The 23,483-nt window shown below is 45.3% G+C and overlaps 1 protein-coding gene across 1 annotated transcript in view; it reads left to right on the forward strand.

Annotated features, from left to right (window-relative positions):
• Positions 1-22,423, forward strand: part of LOC147007406 (putative sperm motility kinase W) — a 37,583-nt gene extending 15,160 nt beyond the window's left edge. Inside the window, exons 3-10 of the mRNA XM_085867177.1 lie at positions 2,333-2,371; positions 2,711-2,759; positions 5,413-5,478; positions 6,799-6,869; positions 7,008-7,064; positions 12,516-12,752; positions 16,784-16,906; positions 19,913-22,423. Of these exons, the coding sequence (XP_085723303.1) occupies positions 2,333-2,371; positions 2,711-2,759; positions 5,413-5,478; positions 6,799-6,869; positions 7,008-7,064; positions 12,516-12,752; positions 16,784-16,906; positions 19,913-20,011 (741 nt within the window). The 3' untranslated portion in view covers positions 20,012-22,423. The remainder of the gene's footprint in view (positions 1-2,332; positions 2,372-2,710; positions 2,760-5,412; positions 5,479-6,798; positions 6,870-7,007; positions 7,065-12,515; positions 12,753-16,783; positions 16,907-19,912) is intronic.
• The last annotated feature ends 1,060 nt before the right edge of the window (positions 22,424-23,483 follow it).

Consider the following 23,483-nt stretch of genomic DNA (forward strand, 5'->3'; position numbering starts at 1 on the left):
GTTTGTCCAAGTGTTACGGAGTGGGAGGGTGTTGGGGGTGTATGTCCAAGTGTTACAGAGTGGGAGGGTGTTGGGGGTGTATGTCCAAGTGTTACGGAGTGGGAGGGTGTTCGGGGTGTATGTCCAAGTGTTACGGAGTGGGAGGGTGTTCGGGGTGTTTGTCCGAGTGTTACGGAGGTGCACTGTACATCCTGACACAAGAATTTTTTTTTGAAATTTTTTTTCCAGCGATTCTTCACCATTGACAGATGGGGCCAAAAATGAAATATAGCACGATATCTCAAAACGTTGTGAATGGATTGTGACAAAACTTGGTGAATGAGTTGGTTGGGTGACGAGAAGAAGCCGATTCGATTTTGATTCATGCCCAGATCCAGATCCGTCCTATCAGTGGTATACAACACGTAAACTGTTCAGCCAGGCGGAGGGATGCGCTCCACCGGGTGCCGTTCTGGTTATCCTGGAACGGCCTCTGTATCGAGATTACATGAAGAAAGAATGCTCCAGGCAGCTTTCCAACACTCAGAGGTTTAAAAATTTTTAACTTTATTTTAAAACAGTTAACTTCCAAGTGTGACGGTAAAAATCGTGCTTTCTTCACACACAACCACCGTTCCACCAGACTGGGAGGAGCCAACCACTACGCTCCTCCCAGCAGAGATGAGCAACACATGAGCAGAGCGTAAATGTGCATGAAGCAAAACATGAATATGCATGAGTCAAGACATGGGCGGAGCATTAATGTGCATTTTTCATCCAAACTTCGTGACATCACACTGGTTACCACAATCATAACAGAGAAGTGTTTCATCAAAATTCCACGACACTCGACTTGACATTCCACGAAAGCAGAGTCCGAATCGATGGTTGCAAGAAAGATTACATCAACTCGAGCATGTTTGAGTGTGCAATGGTAAACTGCTTAATTCTGGAACAAACACTGATTGAAACTGAACAACACCATTGAAACGATGGAAGGATAACATCATCTGATCCAATTCATCGTAACATACGGTGGACATTTACAATCATTGTATGTCAATATAGACCAACATTGTGCTCGTTTCCTGCTTTTTCATGCTCTGTTGAAAGGTTATAACATGAGACAAGTCTGACGACGACGATGGTTCACGAGCGGTATTTGACGATGTAGATTGTTTCAGAAGTCAAGGATGAGACAATGTGACAATTTTTGACCAACTTATAAAAAATGATCAACATGATGTTGATCATGAGTGACGGGTTATTCACTGCATAACGTCGAAAACCCGGTTTCGCTCAACAACTTTCAAAATTTGACCTTTGCAAAACCTTTAAAGCTCACAAAACAATGTTGTGGACATTAAAATAAGGAAAGAGGATATGTGCGATAGCTTATTGGAGTTAGTTCGACGAAGAAGGTCGAAAACCCGGTTCAATTCCCACAACTTTGAAAATTTGACCTTTGTGACCTTCAAAGGTCAAAGGTCAAGGATTATGACCTTTGGTGCAAAACTTCCGCTGGAACATTCCAGGAACAATATAACGTCATATAGGCTATATGGCATTTCACACTCCTCGGATTGTCCATACTTTGATGAAATCAGCGTAAAAACAAACTTGAAAGGGGGGCGCCACGGGCCAAGTGTTCGAGATAGAGCAAAATGGTTTCAAGTCTTTAGGTGCGGAATGACCTCAAGATTATGCATAACAAATATTGTCATCCGAGCTCTCAAAGTTTGGGCGGTCATATGATTTTTATGTCAAAATTCGAAATTTTCTAAGTTCGTGACCTTGTGGTGTTGAGCTTGTGACCTTGACCTTGGGACGAAAATGAAAAATCGAGCTCCGTGGGGCTATGCAGGTGCCATTGGGCGAACCAAATACCGAAACCACTGCCAGATTCGACAAACCATTCGGAGAAGATGGATTTTTTTGTCAAAATCGCGATTTTTCAAAGTTCGTGACCTTGTGACCTTGACCTTGGGAGGAAAATGAAAAATCGAGCTCCGTAGGGCCATGCAGGTGCCATGGGGCTAACCAAATAGCGAAACGCCTGCCGGATTCGACAAACCCCCTCGGAGAAGATGCAAATTGAAATCGGCTACCCCCTAAAAGCACATGTTTTTTGGGCGTGGCTCCACCCATAATGAGCGCACCATGCTTATTTTCAGGAAAACACAACTGGATCATAATATAAACCTCCCACCAAAATTTTGTCAAGATTGGATCAAAACCCATGTAGCTATGCTCGGGACAGACAGACAGACAGACAGACAACAATAACGAATATAGTGGTCACTTATTTTTTTCGTGAAGCAATTGTTCCATATGTTTGCTGTTCCTTCCCCAGGTTGCAGTGAAGTGCATGAAGAGAAAAAATTGGAAAATGGTGAGTTTCTGGGAATGTGGTGAATGTAGGACCATTTACATGGAACCCCACCGGCCATTGGGACTATACAGGCTGTTTGTGACGTTTAAACCCACACGTAATCATGTGAGAATGTACAGAGGTAACGGAAACGGCAGCAAAATGGTGGATGTTTCTGAGTCTCTGCCACGAAAGATCATCAGTTTCGATATTTGGGATTCCTGTTCCCGGAGGATCCTCAGCACCTCCTTCTGTAAATTTTTAACTGGTTCATTTACTTTATATGAGATAAATTAAATTATTGAAAAAATGATTGCCTATTATTGACAAGTTTGATCCATGTTTGTTTTTGTTTTTCAGCTCTCTGATGAAGGGAGAATGTTACTGCAGGTTGATCATCCAAACATTGGTGAGTGTGTGCATTGCATCCTTTCCTTGAGCTTTTACATCGATTTTGGTGATGGCTCTGACTTGTGCAGTTTGTTCTCATTGTTTCTTAACACAGCACAGGTCTTGCTGAGTCGTCGAGACTGGAAACCCAATGAATGACAGAGCAAATGTTCACACAGTTTGAGGAACCATTGACCAATAATCTATAATAATAAATGTCAGTGTGTGTTCACAAGTTCGTCTACCCGTCTCCTCCATAATTCCAAAACCATGAAACCTCACGGCCCCAAATTTGCATGCACACGAAGGGATCTTGTAGGGAATACATGAATGAAAATTGGGTGTTTGGGTTAATTTAAACACCCCTTTTGAAGATAATTTATGGGGTAAATACTAAATATCACAACAACAAAAAACAAAATAAGCCTCACAAAAATAGTGGGGTGCCTTCTTGGTCAGCCCTCTGCAGCTCACAAGAGTCTGAAGCCGCCATATTTTTTGTCCTACTCAACAATGCCTCGACTTGGAATAGGCTGCAACAATTTGTTAATGGAAAGTTTTTTTTTTTCACTTTCCTCACTCACATTACATTGAATGCCCGATCATCAAACCTACAAATCAATGGATACATGGCAATGCTTGTCAACACCCAGAGATGCAAACGTTCGTGGCTTTATTTCATTTATGTACATGCCAAAAGCTCCAAAATCTCTTAATCTAAACCGAATTTCAAAATTTAAACTTTTTTATTGATTTCAACAGCAGTTTTGATTGATAAAAAAAGTGTTCACTTGTCCAATTCGGACATCGCTTGACATTCCAATCGTCTCCGGATGCATGGTGATGACACAACCATTCGGAAATCGCTTGCTTCGTCAGCCATGACTCATCAACCATTTCGCTGGAGTGCTTGCTTGAGTGCTTCAGCCACTTCGTGCGAGTATTGCAGAGTGCTCCCCGTCACTAAATATATCGATCAACTTGAACACAGTTGAGGGCTTATTCATCTGCGTTTTGACTGAACATTGCCACGGGCGGTGAGTCGGGTGGTGATTCATTTGCTGAAAATGTGAAATTTTATTTTACACCACATTTCCCCGATTTGTACCATCTTCTTTCATTTCCGACCCTTCACTTCAGCAGAGATAAATAATTATAAAACACTGTTTTGTTTTTAAAAGTTTCTTCAACTGTTTCGTTGCTCGAGTGTTTTTGGCATTTGGTGAGCGCTCTTCAAGCTTTGTTGGTGATCTGTCGGCTCGGTTCTGTTTGGGGACATTTCCGGAGTGAGGAAGCCAAAATAAATGAGATGATTACAATGAGTGAAAAATGTTTTTAGTTATTATACAAAGCAGTGAATTGCCACATCACGGCAGGAGAGCTGAGAGATACCCATGCTCTCGCTCTGAGCTGTCTCGCCTGGGTTCAAATCACAGGTCAGGTAATTCATCAATGTGTGTACCGTCTCTTGGATGGAAGTTAAACTGGACGACACATCTGCCATAATCCCCTCCTCTCCCCCTCCCCACCTTTCTCTCCCTCTCACTCCCCCTCTTCCTCTCTTTCCCCTCTCCCTCTCTCACCCCTCTTTCTGTCTCTCTTACCCTTCCCCGACTCTCAACCTTCTCTACTCTCACCCCTCACCCTGCTCCCCCACCCCCCCTCCTCTCTGTTCAGGAGACTGTTAAGGACTGTCGGTTTAGTTTTAAATTTAAAATGGCACACACACCATGTATCGTGCACAAATCAGAATAAGACTGAGCCGACCGGAGGGGTGCAAAGGTCGCTGCATGTGTCAGCATGCATGCATTCAGGCAGACCTTTCACAGGGAGATAGAATGGAATTTCAATGCTCCCACCTGGTTTTATATGAAACCAGGTGGTTAAAAAGAAGATGTTGCTGTTTGGGCACATTTTATCACCCTTCCCTACCCCTCCCCTCATGTTGTGTTCTCTTCCCTGCCCCATGACACCTTCCCTTCCCCTCACCCTGCCTTTCTTCCCCTCTCTTCACGCTGCCTTCTCTTCCCCTACCCTCATGCTTACCTGGTTCCAAACCTCCTCCCCTCTCCACCCCCCCATTACCCTGACATCTCCCGGTAGTTTCCGCTTGCTGTGTTCACGTGTTGTTTTGGCGTATCCCATGTTGATCAATTCTGACTACCCCCTCCCCCCTTCTCCACAAGTCCCACTATCAAATGCATTTCGAGAACTCCCCTCACGCATATCTCCTCCCAAACCCCTCCACACTTCCTCCCCCTCCTCTCTTTGCCATCCTGCTCGTCTCACCCTTACTCGGAGTGTATTGTGACGTTTGGTGAGGCATCCCTCCCGCAGCCCCCTTTCTCACCCTGCCTCCCCTTCCTTTCCTTACTTTCACCTCCCTCAACCCAGCTTCCTCCCTTCCCTTTCCCTCCCCACCCTCCTCTCTCTCTCTCCTCTCCCTCCCCTTTCCCCATCTCTCCCCTCTCTCTTTCTCTCCATCCTCCATCCCCTCCCTCCCATCTCTCCTGACTCCCTCCCACTTGATCTCCCCCTCAGCAACGTGACGGGTTGTATTTGCTGGTATTAAATAAACCACACCAAGGGTAACATGGACCAAGTTCGTCTCGTGTTCTGATGACCCGTTTCAACATTGTTTTCATCTGTTCCATCCCGCCGTCCCCGTGCAGTGAAAATGTTTCGTTTTCAAGTTTTGAGTGACTGCGCAGCCTTAACAATGGAGTTTGTTGATGGGGGTAAGGCTTTTTCAATCCTCCTTCTGTTATGTGGTGATGTTTGTGTTCATTTTCTCACACTTGAACATCGTAATCAATTTAAAATCTGTAATAATTACCCCGTGCACACAAAATGTGAAAAGCAGGGTGAAGCATTTGGTTCATGTCCGTCCATCTGTCTGCCTCATCAGTTTATGATCGTCATTTATGAAGGAGGAACAACTCATTTAAATTGAACGTTTTATTTTGAACACGAATCTGAACATCAATGTGAAGACAAGTCTGTCGTTTTGTCGAACGTTGGCTCTGAATTTGTTCCGATCACACATGTGTCGAGAGGAGTGAGATGATCTTTTTTACTCTGCCGTCCTGCCTGGCACTCAAACAAAATTGAAAATCATTCCAAACAGGAAACTTAGTGTTTTTAAGGACATGATGAAGGACACAAACAAAAGGTCAACGAACTGACATAACATGTCAGACAGGATGATGTTATCGATACTCGGTAAAATGGTGGTGTAATCCAGAATTAATCATTTTATCTTCCTTTAAACATCTCTGAACCTTTATTGGAATTTAATTGTATATTTGAACACCGAAGAATGCAAATTGTCTTCATAAATACTTCCAAGAAACATGCTCAAAAACATGATACACAGCATGAGGGCACGGCATGTGAGAGGTGCAGTATCGGGGGTGAAGATGAGGCCGTCACACGGCTGTGTCCGAAGCCGATTGATGCTCCAATCTATGGTGATCGATGAAGCCTCCATATTCTAAACTGTGACTCAATGTCGTCTTATTTCAGTGTTTAAGAGTGATGTGTAAGACTGCTTCAGGAGTGATAAACTTGCGGATTTTTAAACGATCTTTCAAATCATTATTTTATTTAAATTGAAGAATATACTTGAACACTACAGGGGATATCATGTTCTGTGAACTCACTCGTTTTTGTGAGTTATTTCTCCACAATTGTTTCTGAAGTTCACGTCAGAAGTTTTTGGATGACATAAAGAAACTAGAACGGCACTCTGTAGAGGACATACCGACGCCAGGCTGAACCGTTTACAATTTGAATCCCAATGATCGGCCGGATCCACATCCGGAACCAAACCAAAATTGAATCGGCTTGTTCTTGTCACCTCCCTAACTCATCCACGAAGTCTTGTCTGAATTCGTCCATAACTTGTTGAGGTATTGTTCGATGTGGATGTTGTTTCTGCCCTTATTATATCACTCAATGGTGAAGAATCACTGAATACAGTATATTCTAAATTAACTTGTACATTCCTTGTATTTACTTGTTTCTGTGAAGAGTTTCATGATGAGTTTTGTGTGCAGAAACGCTCCATGATTTCGTCTCTCGAAATGACCCTCTGTCTGAACAATTGGCTTTGCCGATCATATACCAGGTGAGTGAATCGTGTTCACAAGTGTGATGCACACGTCCGGTTCGAAATGTTGTATTGAACAGGAAACAAGATAATTGTGAACGAATTTGATCTTTACTTTCAAAAGGAATCTCATCACGTGCTTTTGATCTTTTCCAGACTGTTTCTGCACTTGCACACATCCATGATCAAAACATTGTTCATTCTGACATTAAGGTAAGAATCCAGACACCGAGATGTTTTTTTTTCTCGGTTCATTTCATGATTGTATTTTCATCACATAATTCACGGATTTTTTTTCTCAAATCTCTGATTCCTACACACACAGAAATTCACAAAACTTAAGTTCATATGTTGAACATACAGACGTTACTTTTAACAACAGCAACATCTGGAAGTTCACCATTCATCAATATCATCTGAACATTGAAATTTCATTTTCATTAATCTTTGTTGATTGAGTGGAACATTTTCACTCGTAATGTAAACCTTGTATTTGGTGGTGCTGCGTTTCAACAGGAATTCATTAAATAAACTCCAATATTCTTTGGGGCTGGCAGGGTGCCCTCGAGATACCGACACTTAGCCTCTGAGTCATCTCGCCTGGGTTTGAATTTTAACCCAGGTATAATCTCTCATCGTGGTGTTTCACAAGCATGGTGATTCATCATTGTACATGCCATCCCTCAGATGCACGTTAAACTGGGGGTCCCGTCTGCTGCCATTAGTTGGTGGACGTTAAAGATCCGATGGTTTCCTTCACGGAGAGTGGGCGATTCCTTGAGGAATCTGGTGCATTGTTCATCCACCCAGATCCACTTCTGCAAGTCTGGCCAATTCTGAGCGTTTGTCACATGTTGATCGATCATTTCAAAGTTCGAGTTTTGATTCGATGGATTTTATCACTTGAAGTATTCAGGGGATCAGGAATGAAACTTCCTGTAGTAATGTTATTTGGAAGTGAAAATGATCATATTTCACATGAAAATTCACCAACTCTCTGAATGTATTTTTATATTTGTTGATAAAAACATGCGTAGACGTCTGCTTTCCTCTCCACTACTTTGGAACTTGCAATTTTAACCTGTCGACATTGCACAGTCCTGCAAATGATTCAATGACACCATATATTTTACTCCCTGGTATGACGAGTTCAGGAAATTGAGCATGTTTTCTGGGTCGATTTGAAAAGCTCGAGGAACGTTTTGAACATTAAGTGTGCTGATATGTAATGAAAATCTGACACCACAGTGAAGTAGCCTGGTATGTACATTAAAGTTTATAAGGATCATATTAAACCATGCAGCTGTTGGTGAGATACCCTGTAAATCCACCTTCTTCTTTTATATCCAGCACAAGGCTGCCGGGCAGCATCATGACTGAGGACATGGCTGTGCCACTGATTGAATCCCTCCCTTCTGAAGGTTGGGGCAGGAATTTGGAATTTGTTCCGGGTGCAGCGATAGCTCAACTACTCTTTGTGAAGGACACCGCGGGTCTTTAATGTCCACCATCGAAGACCGACAGATGAGATTGATGTTTTATGACCATCCGAAGGACAGCACATACATTGATGAATCACTCTGCCAGTGAAACACTGGGATGACATTTGAAAGGTCGGTCAGGATTCAAACCCAGGCTCGGCAATGAAGAGGCGAGTGTGCATACCTCAAGGCCATCCTGTCAGCTTGTAAATCCTACTGGGTAATATCTCCTTTTATCCTTCATCGGATAGATCTCGAGCTCAAACAAGTTTCAGAATGGTGAAATTTTTTTGAAAGTGTCATGTTTACAGCAACTTGGACAGTAATCTGCACAATTTTATTCAATTAAAGAACTGACAACATAGCTCAGAGGTAACAATACGTCCAATTGAGCTGACATCCAGGTCAGGTCAGGTATGGGAGCATGTGCCAGAACAGCGCGTCGCTGCGTCCACTTTCCGCCGGTACTCCAGGGGCCTCCGTCTGGCCATCCCCCAGGCAGATGCCAGGCCCATCCCCATCTCCTTGAGATGATGGTCAACCTGCTGCAACCATGAGGCACGTGGTCGGCCCACTGGCCTCCTCCACTCATGAGACTCCCTCGCTGAGAGAATCTGGTGAGCAGGATCAGCGTCAGGAAAACGAGCCACATGTCCATACAGCCGCAGCTGACGCTCACGGACTATGCAGGTAACAAATCTCATCCGAGTCTCTCTCAGCAACCGCTCGTTGGACACAAAATCCGACCAGCGATAGCCAAGGATTCTCCGAAGAGACCTGGTACCAAAGGAATTAAGTCTCCGTCTCAGATCCTTGGTCAAAGTCCAAGTCTCGCACCCATAGAGCAAGACTGGAAGTACCAAGGACCTGAAGACTCGGACTTTCGTCCTCCCGCACAGGTACCGGCAGCGCCACACCCCATGATCCAGTGAATCCATGACTCCCCAGGCCCGACCCAGACGTCTATTGACCTCCGGCTCACAACCTGCGGAGACATGAATATCACTGCCAAGGTAAGTGAATCTCTCCACGACCTCAACATCCTCACCACAAACAGACACAGACAGTACAGCAGCATCCAAGATGTCACTGAAAGCCTGGATCTTTGTTTTGACCCAAGAAATCCGTAATCCCAACGGCTCCGACTCCTCATTCAGCACCTCGAGGGCCCCCAAGAGGATGTCTAAAGTCTCCGCAAAGATGACTGCATCATCTGCAAAATCAAGGTCCGAGATCTTGACATTGCCAAACGATGCATCAATCTTGATCTCTCCGACATCCTCCCAAAAATCCAGTCCATACAAGTGCTGAAAAGTGTGGGGGCAAGTACACATCCCTGACGAACTCCAGTAACAACTGGAAATAAGTCAGAGGCGGTACCACCACACTTCACAGCACTCTCAGTACCAGAGTAGAGTTCAGACATCAGATCGATCAGTTTCGGTGGCACCCCACGAAGACCAAGAATCCTCCAGAGGACATCCCGATTCACTGAATCGAACGCTTTACAGAGATCAACATAGGCTGCAAGCAGCCCCCCGGCCGAAACTCTCGCCCGCGTTCAGTGAGGACACGAAGAGCAAGGATACGGTCAATCGTTGACCTCTTTGGCGTAAAGCCTGACTGCTCTGGACGCTGGTGCTCAAGCAGATGGTGGCGAACCCTATCAAGAATTATCCGAGCAAAGACCTTGCCCGGCACTGAGAGCAGCGTCACCCCCTCGGTAGTTGTTGCAGTCTTGGCGATCACCCTTCCCTTTCCAGAGAGGGACAACAAGGCCCCTCTTCCAGTCAGTTGGGATGATGCCTGTGTTCCAGGCAGAGCACAAAACTGCATGCAACCCACGCGAGTGCAGCATTTCCACCAGCCTTGGAGAAGTTCAGCATGGATGCCACAGATCCCTGGAGCTTTGCCCCGTTTCAACTGGTTCACCGCAGCTCGTGTTTCCACAAGCGATGGTGGACCACAGTTGATTCGAGGGTCAGCAACAGGGATTGTAACACCCTTGACGTCCAACTCGACAGCTGGGGATCAGCCTGGTACAACCGCTCAAAGTAACCGGCCCAGCGGGCCTTCACTTCAGACTCCTCTGTCAAGAGCCTACCACTCTCTGCTCGAACTGCAGTGCTCCGAGGGATGGGCTTGGATGAACGTAATGCGCGAATTCCCCTGTAAGCGGGACGAGAATCACCTGTCCACAGGTGATGCTCTACCCCCTCACAGATTCCTCGCACATAGGCCTCCTTGTCCACCCTCAGTGCACGTACAGTTTTACGCCTCAGCTCCCTGAACAGCTCAGCTCTGCCATTCAGCCTGGCCCTGCGACTCTGGTCAATGGTATCCAGTGTCCCTTGAGAGACAAAATTCTTCTTTGCCCTGCGGTGAACTCCAAGGCATCCACCGGCAACATCAAGGACGGTGGTCTTGAAGGCGCTCCACAACTCTTCAGGACCCCCAAAGCACCCAGACCCCAAGTGTCCACTCAGCCTGTTCGCAAACTCCTCAGCTACTCTCTCATCCCTGAGCTTGGCAACATCCAGCCTAGGCTGGGATGGTACCATTCTCCAGGATTTAAGGTGCAGCTTTAGAGTTGCTACAACAAGCCTGTGGTCAGTATTGAGGAACTGAGCACTCCGGTAGACCTTGCAGTTCTGGATCATCCTCCAACGACCGTCAATGAGGACATGGTCAATCTCCTTTGCCACACCGCCAGCGTTGGAATACCAAGTCCAGCGATGAGCTTGTGGGCGCTGAAACCATGAACCAGCCACCCTAAGTCCATGACTTCTTGCAAAGTCAAGGAACTTAGTGCTATTCTGGTTCATAGTTCCTGACCCATGGGGACCAACACACACCTCATAACCATCCCTATCAGTTCCAGTCGATGCATTGAAATCCCCCAAGACTAGAAGTGTATCTCGTCTGGGGCACTGATCAACCACAGACTCGAGTGTGGCGTAGAATGCATCCTTCACGGTAAGATCACTCGCCTCAGTCGGAGCATAAATAGAGACCAGGGAAATGACACCAAAGGAGTGACGAATCCTTAATCTCATAATACGCTCGTTGACCGGTGTTACCTCAATTATCATTGGGGTCAGCTTATTGGACACAGCTACAGCAACTCCTTGGGTATGGTAACCATCAGAGCGACCAGACCAATAGTAGGTGTAACCACCCACCATTATCTCGCCGCAATCCGGTCTCCGAACCTCAGAGAGAGCTGCAATCCCGATGTCCAAACGCTTGAGCTCAGATGATAACAGAGACAGGTGATCATCCTCTCTTAGGGATAGGACATTCCAGGCACCCACCCGAAGGGACCGCCTCAGGTTAACCCAAGGAGACCGCCGTCTGGTGGACGACACCTCAGCACCACTCCGACACACTCTCCCGCAATCTGACCCAGGGATGTTACCCCGTGGTTTCCCTCCTATCAAAGATTGGGGGTCCCGAAGGCTTTGCCCCAATCCCATCATCCGGTGAGCTGCCCTGCGAAGGGAAGCTGCACAGGAGGTACTCCCACGGAGTGGGTTTTCAGATTTTTTTGCGTTTTTGCGTTTTGCGGAATGAAGCGTTTTACGGTGGCTGGAGTGCAAATCCTGCCACCAACCTCCTAATAAGAAGTAACCCAACTGCAGGAGGACGTCCGCAGACACAGTTGGGCACTAGATATGGATGGCCGTTGGCTCACAAGGAGCTCCTCCGCCCTTTTTTGAAAGTGTCATGTTTACAGCAACTTGGACAGTAATCTGCACAATTTTATTCAATTAAAGAACTGACAACATAGCTCAGAGGTAACAATACGTCCAATTGAGCTGACATCCAGGCAGCTTTGATCACAGACTGAAGTGGATCCACGTTCACACTATCAACCCAATTCTCTGCCAGGAGTGTTACATCACTGAGGTGTTGTGATTTCAGAGGAGAACTCAACCGAGCTGCACCATCTGCCAACTCTTACTTATAGATGTGAAAGATGCCACACAACCTTTTGAAAAGTGTTGGATAAATTCCAATTTTCTGACATGGTTTTTGCCGGCTTCAGCAACATTCCGTGAAAGAGAATCTCTGGGTTGTGTCTGTTTGTGGTTGGTTATGTCTTCATCGTTATGGTATGATTTTTACGAATTGTTATCGAACCACTTTAACAAAGCCATCTCTGTTTTTATCCTCTCTCCAGCTCCAAAACCTGCTCTATAGCCCAGTGGGAGTATTAAAAGTGGCTGACTTTGGTCTTGCCAGATGTTTTGTCCGGGGTCAGCGGCTTCGAGGCAAAATAGGGACACTGACTTTGATGGCTCCAGAAATCCTAAGAGGAAGAAATTATGAAGGTCCTCCCATTGACGTCTGGGCAACTGGAGTCGTGCTCCACTTCATGTTCACCAAAAAATATCCCTTTTCCAAGAAGGAGTTACGAGTGAGCATTTATACATTTCCTCTCATCATGATTTTTTATCATTACCATCATTAATGTTGTAACTTAAATTATTATTATTTTTGTTGGTTCTGACCTCTCCCCTTCTCTCTTCCTCAAAACTCCTCTCAAACATCTTCCCTCCCTCACCTCCCTTGATTTATTTTCACTTTTCCGTCCAAACCCCTTTCTTCCGTTCATTAATTTTTATTTTCTTCAATTATACATCTCTGCACCCCCTTCCCCTCCCTTCCCCCCTCTCCTTCATTTACAAAAAGAGCTTCTGTTCATTTTCCAGAAACATTTTTCTGACATTGACATTGACATTGTTTGGAAATGTAAATGATCCCCAAAACTCTCCAATGGTGGTTCAAAATAAAAAGACGATACAGAAATTACAACCACGCTGGCTGCACACCACAACTCCCCACCTCCCAAATGTCACTGACCCATTTTCTTCCTCCTTTATGTTGTTACGGACATGGGTCGGAAAACTTTGAAAGCCCAACGTGTCCATCAAAAGAACAGGAACACCGTCTCCAACACTCAACTCCGGCTATATCTTTGTGCTCAGGGTTGGTTTGCCGTACTTGTGAGATGAATGAAGCAGATGGGGAACCGCGACTGCGACTGTGTGATGACGACCAATTGACTGAGCGAATGATTATTATGTGCCACACTCTCGCGTGTATCAGACCAATTATTCACTTGGTCCAATCCCAGGAGCGCTATTTCAGATCAAACTCCAGCAGTCAAAAAGTCAGGACACGATATCATGTCTTTCATTAACTTGTTATACAACCAGAAAATTGGTGGGAAAAATGGTGTTTTGGGAATTCAAATGGGGAAATGGTGGGAGACTTCAGGAAAGGCAAGGCAAGCAAAATTCAGAAATTTAGAGGAACTTGTACACGACCTCTTATCCACTGTGCGATATACCCTCCCTTAGATGCCTGAAACAATTACTTTGTACCTTTATGTGAAATGGATCCAGACACCCAAGGAAAGCAAATGATGCGAGGAAAAGGGTGAGAAATGATGGTGAGAAAGAAGGAGTGTGAGGTCTTTTACGAACCTCTACACACCTTCTGCAATCCTCTTTGAAGCTGTGGTCAACCTCTGCTCAGGGGTTCAGGCTTGCCTTCCACACACTCCCTCCTGGACTATTTCCTCCAATCTATCAGGGTCTCGGTCACGTGGGGGTAGCTGGATGTTCCCTCGATCTAACACGATGGACGGCATGGTCGGCAGGAATCTCGTGCGTTGTTTCGATCTCATGTGGTGGTCCCGTGGCAACACCAGAATGATGTGAATCTGTGCCGGGTTTGAAGTGTGTGTCAGTGGCTGGGTGAAAGCCATGGAAAGTATGGAAGATGGGAATGGAAGGTCAAAAAGATCGGAAGAATGTGGAGGAATGAAAGTTGGCAAAGTCGAAACATAGAGAAGTGTAAGGAAAAGTTTTCTTTCAAGTGTGGAAGAGGGTCTGTGAGAGAAAAGCTGTACCACACTGTACCCAAAATTCTCTCTCTGTGCTTTGTGCATTCCTTCCTTTTTATTCCTTTTCCCACCCCTCCCTTACTCCTCGGCTTCACAACTCTTCATTGGTGCAGGACTTGCGGGGTGTTCAAGATCCTCCGAGATGGTCATTGGTCGATTCCTATCTTTCGACCCAGTGAGAGTGCCTGATTTGTGAAGCGAACATTACAGGCAATTTTTTCCAGGAAATAGGAGCGGCGAGGAGATATGTGCTCACCTGTCAGATTGGATGGATAGCTTCCATTTGGGGGGAACTGGCACGTCGTCTTAATATTCTCTTCCTTACTCGAGCCGATTGTGCGGGATTCTCCACAATTTCTCCATGAAAGGAAGGATGTGGGGACATCGTGATGTGTCTTTGTTCATCTTTTCTGGGAAATGGTTCGAGATGGGTGTGTCAAAGAAGGAAAGAACACGAACTTGGTCTGACTCGCATTCGCTATGCACACTTATCCCCATTAACACGCTATATCTTCATTGGGTTCAGAGAGGAAGAGGTTCCGGACAATAGGTTTTGAGGCATTCAGCCTTCTCACGAGTGGAATCGGCTGTGGTGCCATTTGAAGAGAGGAAAGGGCAGGAACGGGAGCAAACACCAGAGATAGACTTGACAAGGTGCCACCAGGTTTTAGAGGAAAACAAGTTTGAATGTTCATTTTCGAGATTGGACACATGTTGTTTTCTCGCTCTCCTGAGGGTATACACACACTTGTTGTGGGCTTTGTGGATTGATCTGAGGTTGCATTCAGTCGGATTTGCCTTCCAAAAGGAGAAGGCAAGTTGTTTTAAATAAAGCAACGGCCTCACCAAAGGATTCAGAGAAGCACGAGCGGGAGGATGGTAAGATAATTGAAGACAAGATGGGATTAATCTGTGCATATGAGAGAGAGCAGTTTTCTGTTGAAGAATTCCCAGGCTGAAATCATATCAGTGGTGGTGGATTGAGGAGACAAGTCCTGAAGTGTAAACAAATCCTCCCAACTATCCTCCCCCCATGCTTCCAACCGTCGCAATATTTATCGTGAAAAACATCTTCATTCCCAAACAGCAGTATTGTTTCTGCTTTGTATATTTAAAGTTTAAATGTTCTGAATTAAATTATGTTTCAAGACATCCTTGTCCAATGTATTAATTTTTCCAAAAATGAGGCAAAATTTTCACCGCATTCCCTTTCCTTCCCTAAATGCTCCGACCATACAACAAGGGGAGCAGGAGAGAAGAGGGAAAGGTGAGGGAAGGAAAAACACAGTGGGGAACAGATGTGAGGAGATCTGTGGAAGGGAGAGGGATGGGGCAGGGCACACAGGGCAAACAAGATGGACACAACAGGAACTTTCAGGTCCCCACATGACAGGTAATTTCAGGAAGGAAAGCAGGGAATTTGAAGGAGGTGGGTTTGGGATGGATGAGCGGGGAGAGAAAAAATCGTGGTTTTGGATGGGAGAAGATTTGAGATGGTGGTGAACAGCTATTTTGAAGACCTGGAGGGAAGAGAGGGGTTGAATTGAGTGTGGGAGTTTTTCCAAAGCCAGGAAAAGAAGGAATGAAAGAGAATATGAGCAGCGATTCTTGATTTTGGTTGCCTTACCAGAAGTGGGTTGCTGGCAGACCTTGAGCACCCTGCAGAAATGAGGGTTGTGGGGGGGGATCATATCTCTGACAGAGCAGGGGTGGGAGGCAAGGTTGGAGATGAGATGGTAGAAGATAGAAAGACCACCGACCTGCCTGTGGTGAGAGAGTGAGAGGCCCAATGACTGCCTCATCATGGGAGATACCAATGATCCGAATCGCCTTGGTTTCCACAGCGTGAAGCCGAGAAAAGTGAGAAGCAGGAGCACCAGCCTGGAGGGGAGAGCAGTCCTCTCTCTGGTTGCAGACAAAAGGTTTGTTTGGAGTCAAGAGCTCAGGTATGCCAAGGAAGGAGCTTGCACGACGGACGATGCCCATTCGGCGACTGGCTTTGAAGGCCAGTTTGGAAATGTGGCTTTCCCAGGAAAGGTCATGGCAGATCGTGAGACCCAGAAGCTTGATGAAAGGACTTCTTCAAGAGCATTGTTGAGAAACTGGATGGAGGGGTTGGGGGGGGTCTTCCAGATGGTCCTTTCAGAGAAAGATTGTGAGAGTGTGAGATTTTTCAGGCTTGAAAGGCATGTTCCACGTGTTGGACCACCTTATGATTTTATCCACATCTGCAGAGGGTGAAGAGGCTGCTGCTTGCTGATCTGTGGGATGAACCTTAACCCTTATCACCTTCCTTTTGATTAATTTCCTCAATTATATATTTTTTTAATTTCCCCAATTTGTTCCCATCTGAGTGAAGTTTTTCTTGAGCCAAGATTTTTCAGAAAGAGAACATTAAATGTTTTCCTTTGAAAATAATCTTGGATATCATTGGAATGTGGCTTCTTGTGTCGTGTTTTTTTTGTTGCTCAAGGTGAGTGTGACCGTTCCCAATGGATGACGATCAATAATTTGGTACCTGTGCCATCTCATTACAGAAAATCCAGTCACCCTTCGAAGCGTTAACGCCATACCACCCTCCAGCAATGCTGAGCAAATCATGCATTTCCCTCTTGTCGTCCATGATTTGTGAGAATGCAGCAATGAGGATCTCCATGCAGGTCGGTGACCACAATGACAAGCAGTTTTGGAGATTTTATTTTGAATCCACAAACGAGTTCAGCAGTACGGTCTGGGCCGCCGATCTTGTGTTGTGTTCTTGCTGTGGTATTTTTCGGGGGTTGAGATGTTATGCAGTGTTAGGGCCCTGTCATACCTTGACGTTTTAGGCAGCAATGGCCACGTTTCAAAATGTATGTAAAACGCTGGTGTACGCTGAAATTTTGATGTTTTTTTTTTAAAGTTTTTGGTGTATTCATAACGTGCTGATCGTTAGCATAACATATTAGTAACGGGCACAGAACGTTTCGTTGTGTTATACCAACGAATGCTTACCTTGTGGTCGGCGTTCAAAACCCATGACAAACGAGAGTTTAACTTCCCCTTTGCGTGCTATACGTATCGCCGGCGAACTCGTGGCGTAGCCAGTTCAGAACTTGCCGGACGCCGATTGAAATCAAAACTGCCTGAGAATTTGAAGTATCAACATCGCAGTCACACCTTGACGATTTTGCCAGCATATGCCATTCCATGAAAAATGTGTTTACAATGCTCGGCACACGTCAGATACGCTACAGGTAAGTTGTGTATACGTTTAGAGTATGCTGGAAATCATTGAAGTACGCTGGCATATTACCTAGTCCGTTTGATACGTCGTGAAATTTCAAGCATGCTGAAAAATTTAAGACGTACTCGACGTAAGGCTCACATGTTTCGCATGCGTTGGCATCTGTTCCTAACACGTTCCGCGATCGTTTAAACACGGCGAACACACGTTACTTGTAGGTTACTCATAAGTCGAAGCACGTAAAGGTAATGGCCAACATACTTGAAACCAAATTTCTAATCGATGAGTAACGTGCTTTGAACAAATGAGTAGCGTCAGCTTAGCCTATGTTTAACGTGCTTGGAAACTATGAGTAACGTGCATTGAAACGATGTATAACTGGCCTTGAACCAATGACTGGCGTGCTATGAACGTAATAGTAATGTGCATTTAACCTATGAGTAGCATGTTTTGAACCTAAGTAAAACGTGCTTCTAACCTTTGAGTAACATGCTATGAACCTATTTGTGACGTATGTAAAACGCACATTGTCGTATGTAGACGAATTAAATTGACGTCTTCCGGACAACCATAGAACTTACTGAAAGTGTTTCTAACTTACTTCTACCGTGTACTGGCGTATTGGCAGCGTTTAGGTGAATTGTTATATACAAATGGGCTTCACAATAAAAACCCATCATTGTTCCAGACTCCATGGTGAGTAGACGTGAACACCGGTAGTATCAATAGTAGCAGTACTATTACTAGTAGTAGGTGTGTATGACAGTAATAATAGTAGTGGTCGTCGTAGTAGCATTGGTAGTAGCTGTATGTCTATGTCAGTAATAGTATGTGAGCGTGATGTGGAGGCTGTGGGGGATGATGGATCCTCGTTGCGTCAACGAATAGGAGAATACTTTGCACCATTGTTCGATGTTCTGAAAGGGCTAATTTTTTTCCTCATTCCGAAGATGAAATATTTCTTTGTTTTGCTATTGAAATTATTAAAAAGACTTTGACAAATGCATAATGTAACAGTAATGAACACAGAACGCTTCGATAACTTATAGATTAGTTATACCAACGATTGCTTATCGTGTTTTAGGCGTCCACAGCCTATGCCCAACGATAGTCGAGCGCATGCATAACGTGGGAGCGCATCGTTTATGATTACGTGACGTTTGCTATCCATTGACTGCCAATAAACTATTTTAATAAACGACTGTCACTCGCCGATTTTTTTGACGCTGGTGCAAGGCAATTCAAATCGTTTCCATTGAACGAGTTAACTTGCTGTCACTCGCCTATTGTTTTTGGACGCTGGTGCTCGGCAATTGAAATCGTTTCCATTGAACGAGTTAAATTGCTTCCACTGGACTATTGAAATGATTTCATAATAATGCTAAGTTATCCTTGGACCCACTCTGGCTAGCAGCTCGTCGAACATCGCTGGGGGCATTCGCAGGAAGTTGATGAAGGTTGCATGGTCCTCGTTCCAGAGTTCCACCATGAGCTGGTCATATATGCCGTAATGGCGTCGCCTCCCGATCCATGGTCTGACCCAGCTCCTTCTCCTCCGTTCACGTCTTCTTCTCCCGGCTCTATTGGCACCCAACTGGTGCAGTGTCAACTCGATGAGGTCATGTTGATGTTCGAGGACAGGTAGGTATTGTCGTCTCAGCCTTGCCGTATCCTCCACCTCTCGGAATGACATCAACATGTACTCACCAGGAAGTCTAAAAAAAGACGGGTTCCTCCTGCGAAGGCCCTTTTTATAAACCAATTCCCCAAATCGCTGCGAATACGTCATTCTACGTCAGCTGTTTGTTAGAAACGCGTTCAGTAAGTTCTGTGGTCATCCTGAAGACTTCAAATACATCTACATACGTATTTGTTCGTACGACATGCTCGACAACTAATTCCCAAACACGTTACTCGTAGGTTATAAATAAGTCATGGGTTCCCTAAACATTACTTTGATGTGTTTCGATGCAGGAGAAACTTTCTCGTAGCGCGTTGCGAGCTGTGAACAACGTTTGTGTGCGTGCTTATAAAACGTTACCTTGAGTTTCTGAATAAGTTTTGGGTACGCAAATGTTACCTCAACGTGTTTTCACATATGAGTAACAGAGAAATAATGTGTGTCAACGATCGCATAACGTTCCTAAACCTTATGGCCAGCGTAGCAGAACGTGTGAGCCAAACGCCGAGTACGTCGTAAAATTTTAAGCATACGAAAATTTGACAAAAACCACAAAGTTCAACGATTAAAGCCAGTGTAGTATGACTTATGGCAGTGTTTTTCAGCGTGCTCTTGAGGTATACAAAACCTACCCATAACGTATTCGACGTGTGCCAGCGTATCAGGCAAATTTTTCATGAATCGTCAAGGTGTGACAGCCCCTGAATGCGGTGTATTTCTGTGATTCCGAAACTTTATTGCACAATGTTTTGTCTTCAGGAAATATTGGACCACCCATGGTGTCACAATTTCCCAGGAACACCTTGGAGAAACAACGGTCAATGTCACGGCGTCAATGGTAAGTCGTGCTCTCATTAGGTTTTTCGATGGATGCATAATTGGAAATACTGGTGGGCACTCCTGCCCTTTGAGCCAGAGTACCCTTCTCAGCCCACCTTGGGTGGGTAATGCACAGCATCACAGTCTTGGAAAAAGCACTTTGTCATTTTTGTAAGAAATTTTTATGATCACAACAAATCATAAGATAAATGAACAGGATGTGTAACACCGACTTCCACCAGAGGTGGCGCTATTTCACCCACTATCCATTTTGGAGTTAATTTCGGTGACAGCCGTGTTTTCTCCATGAAAGCAGGAAGAGGGAAACTCAGTCACAATTGAGAAGTAATTTTCAGAAGTTGGTGCACGCATGATTTGATCATAATTTGATCCTTTCTGTGACTCTCTTAAAGCATGTACTTTCAAAGGTGGATATTCTTTTCCATTCCAATTGTCATAAACGTATCGTTTTATCACATTTTCTAAATATTTGGGAGAATTGACTTGCTTGAAGAGGAATCTCTTTGCAATGAATCTTGTTCACTGGGATACACACAACAAAGAAACACAAGGAACTTTGATGCAGAAGGAGGAAATTCAGTCCATTAACCATGCACAACATCTGCACCACATCAATTTATTCAATCAAACAGTTTATCAACTTAACTTCACTTTCTTTTCAAGGCTCATAATTTTCTGGCTATTATAAGGGAGCAACCTCAACCAATGCAGGATATGGTTGTTCACTGGCCAAACGATGGGACTTCAATCTGCCCTCTCTTCACAGCTTGCTTTCCCAGTTTGGAAAGTTCATCTGATGAAGGATAACTTTCATTTATTCCTTCAGGCTTGCAACATATATGTATCCATCCTGGGCCAAGCTCGAAATCATGAAGTTACAAATCTCAAGGCTGAACTCTCAAGCTCATCTCCTTCCTCAAAGTCATGGTGGTTCTTTGTAAAGTCTTCTCTGGTGTTTGCTCCCCTTTTATCACCCCCCCTCCATGCCCCCAATCACCTCAACTGGTGTAACTGCTGAAGCAAGGGCAGAATGTCCAAACTCTGTCTTTGCCTCCAAATCTTGGGTCCCAAACCCATCCTGTTCTGTCCCTGTGGCACCCCGACATACCAACCCTCACTTTGACTTTGTACGCGACTCACCCGCGAAGGCAGAGAAAGTGCTCTCTGGCCTCGACCCTGCTTCAGCTTCAGGTCCAGATGGCATCGGTGGCCATGTTCTCAAATCCTACAAATCTGGTGTTGCTTCCTTTCTATCTGCACTGTTCAGTCTGTCCTTCTCCTTTGGCACCCTCCCCTCTGCTTCAAGATCAGCAAATATCACTCTCATCCACAAAAAGGGATAAAAACAGACCTGACCAACGAATGGCCAGTAAGCTTGTTTACAATTGCAAGCAAAGTCATGGAATCCATCATTATTGCTGTGGTCCAGTCCACCCTGCTTTCAGCAACTTGATCTCTAACCATCAGTTTGGATTCCATCCTGGTCCCTCAACTCTGAATATGCTTCTTCTCCCATCTGAGCTGCACTTGGTGGTGCAAAATCTATAATTCTGACCGTCTCTCTGGACATTTTTCGGGCATTTGAAACAGTCTGTCATTCTGCATTGTTTGCACAGCTCTCTGGCTTTGGTATCAGAGGCCACCTTCCTTCCTGGACTCTTGACTTTTATGCAGTCAGTGGGTTGAAATCAATGGAACCCTCTCCGACCCTCTTACAATGGAGGCTGGAGTTCCCCAAGGCAGTGTTTTGGGCCCAGTTTTGTTCCTGCATAAATGACCTATCTGATTCCCAACCATCTTTTCTTGCTCGTTTCAGTGTGTCCTCCCATCCTCCCTTTCCTCTTGTTCTCTTTATTTTCTGCCTTGATTTGTCCCATTCTTCAACCGACCTTGCTCTTGTCTGAGCCTGACCTTGCTCCTGTGCAGAAAACAAGTAAAATGTTCATGAGATCCCTTTGTAATCTCCTTTTATAATGTCTCAATTCCTGTCTCCTTCATTCACTGTTCATAGCTTCGTCGGTCGAGTCACAGAATCAATATTGTCATTGTACACTGACCCTTCTCTGAGGCAGTAAAGTCCTTCTTCAGATGTGTTGACCAAAAGTGCACATAATATTGTAGATGAGACCTTACTAAACTCTGATACAATGTTCAAACCACCTCTTTTGATTTATAATTTAACCCTCTGTAAATACAAACAAAAACCCTATTTGCCCTACCTCCTTGGCACTGCGCAGTCTGCTTACCCCCGCTCCCATATCTATTACCACCCCCAGATCCCTCTCCTCTACGACACATTCCAAGATTGCCCCTTATCGCATCTTATCCGTCAAAGGGCGGAGGAGCTCCTTGTGAGCCAACGGCCATCCATATCTAGTGCCCAATTGTGTCTGCGGATGTCCTCCTGCAGTTGGGTTACTTCTTATTAGGAGGTTGGTGGCAGGATTTGCACTCCGGCCACCGTAAAACCCTTCATTCCGCAAAACGCAAAAACGCAAAAAATCTGAAAACCCACTCCGTGGGAATACCTCCTGTGCAGCTTCCCTTCGCAGGGCAGCTCACCGGATGACAGGATCCGGATCACCGGATGGGGCAAAGCCTTCGGGACCCCCAATCTTTGATAGGAGGGAAACCACGGGGTAACATCCCTGGGTGAGATTGCGGGAGAGTGTGTCGGAGTGGTGCTGAGGTGTCGTCCACCAGACGGCGGTCTCCTTGGGTTAACCTGAGGCGGTCCCTTCGGGTGGGTGCCTGGAATGTCCTATCCCGAAGAGAGGATGATCACCTGTCTCTGTTATCATCTGAGCTCAAGCGTTTGGACATCGGGATTGCAGCTCTCTCTGAGGTTCGGAGACCGGATTGCGGCGAGATAATGGTGGGTGGTTACACCTACTATTGGTCTGGTCGCTCTGATGGTTACCATACCCAAGGAGTTGCTGTAGCTGTGTCCAATAAGCTGACCCCAATGATAATTGAGGTAACACCGGTCAACGAGCGTATTATGAGATTAAGGATTCGCCACTCCTTTGGTGTCATTTCCCTGGTCTCTATTTATGCTCTGACTGAGGCGAGTGATCTCACCGTGAAGGATGCATTCTACGCCACACTCGAGTCTGTGGTTGATCAGTGCCCCAGACGAGATACACTTCTAGTCTTGGGGGATTTCAATGCATCGACTGGAACTGATAGGGATGGTTATAAGGTGTGTGTTGGTCCCCATGGGTCAGGAACTATGAACCAGAATAGCACTAAGTTCCTTGACTTTGCAAGAAGTCATGGACTTAGGGTGGCTGGTTCATGGTTTCAGCGCCCGCAAGCTCATCGCTGGACTTGGTATTCCAACGCTGGCGGTGTGGCAAAGGAGATTGACCATGTCCTCAGTGACGGTCGTTGGAGGATGATCCAGAACTGCAGGGTCTACCGGAGTGCTCAGTTCCTCAATACTGACCACAGGCTTGTTGTAGCAACTCTAAAGCTGCACCTTAAATCC

This window comes from Eptatretus burgeri, unplaced genomic scaffold (assembly GCF_056783735.1).
Source record: "Eptatretus burgeri isolate ZD-2024b unplaced genomic scaffold, Ebu_testis_v1 Ebu_testis_scaffold_198, whole genome shotgun sequence".
NCBI lineage: Eukaryota > Metazoa > Chordata > Myxini > Myxiniformes > Myxinidae > Eptatretus > Eptatretus burgeri.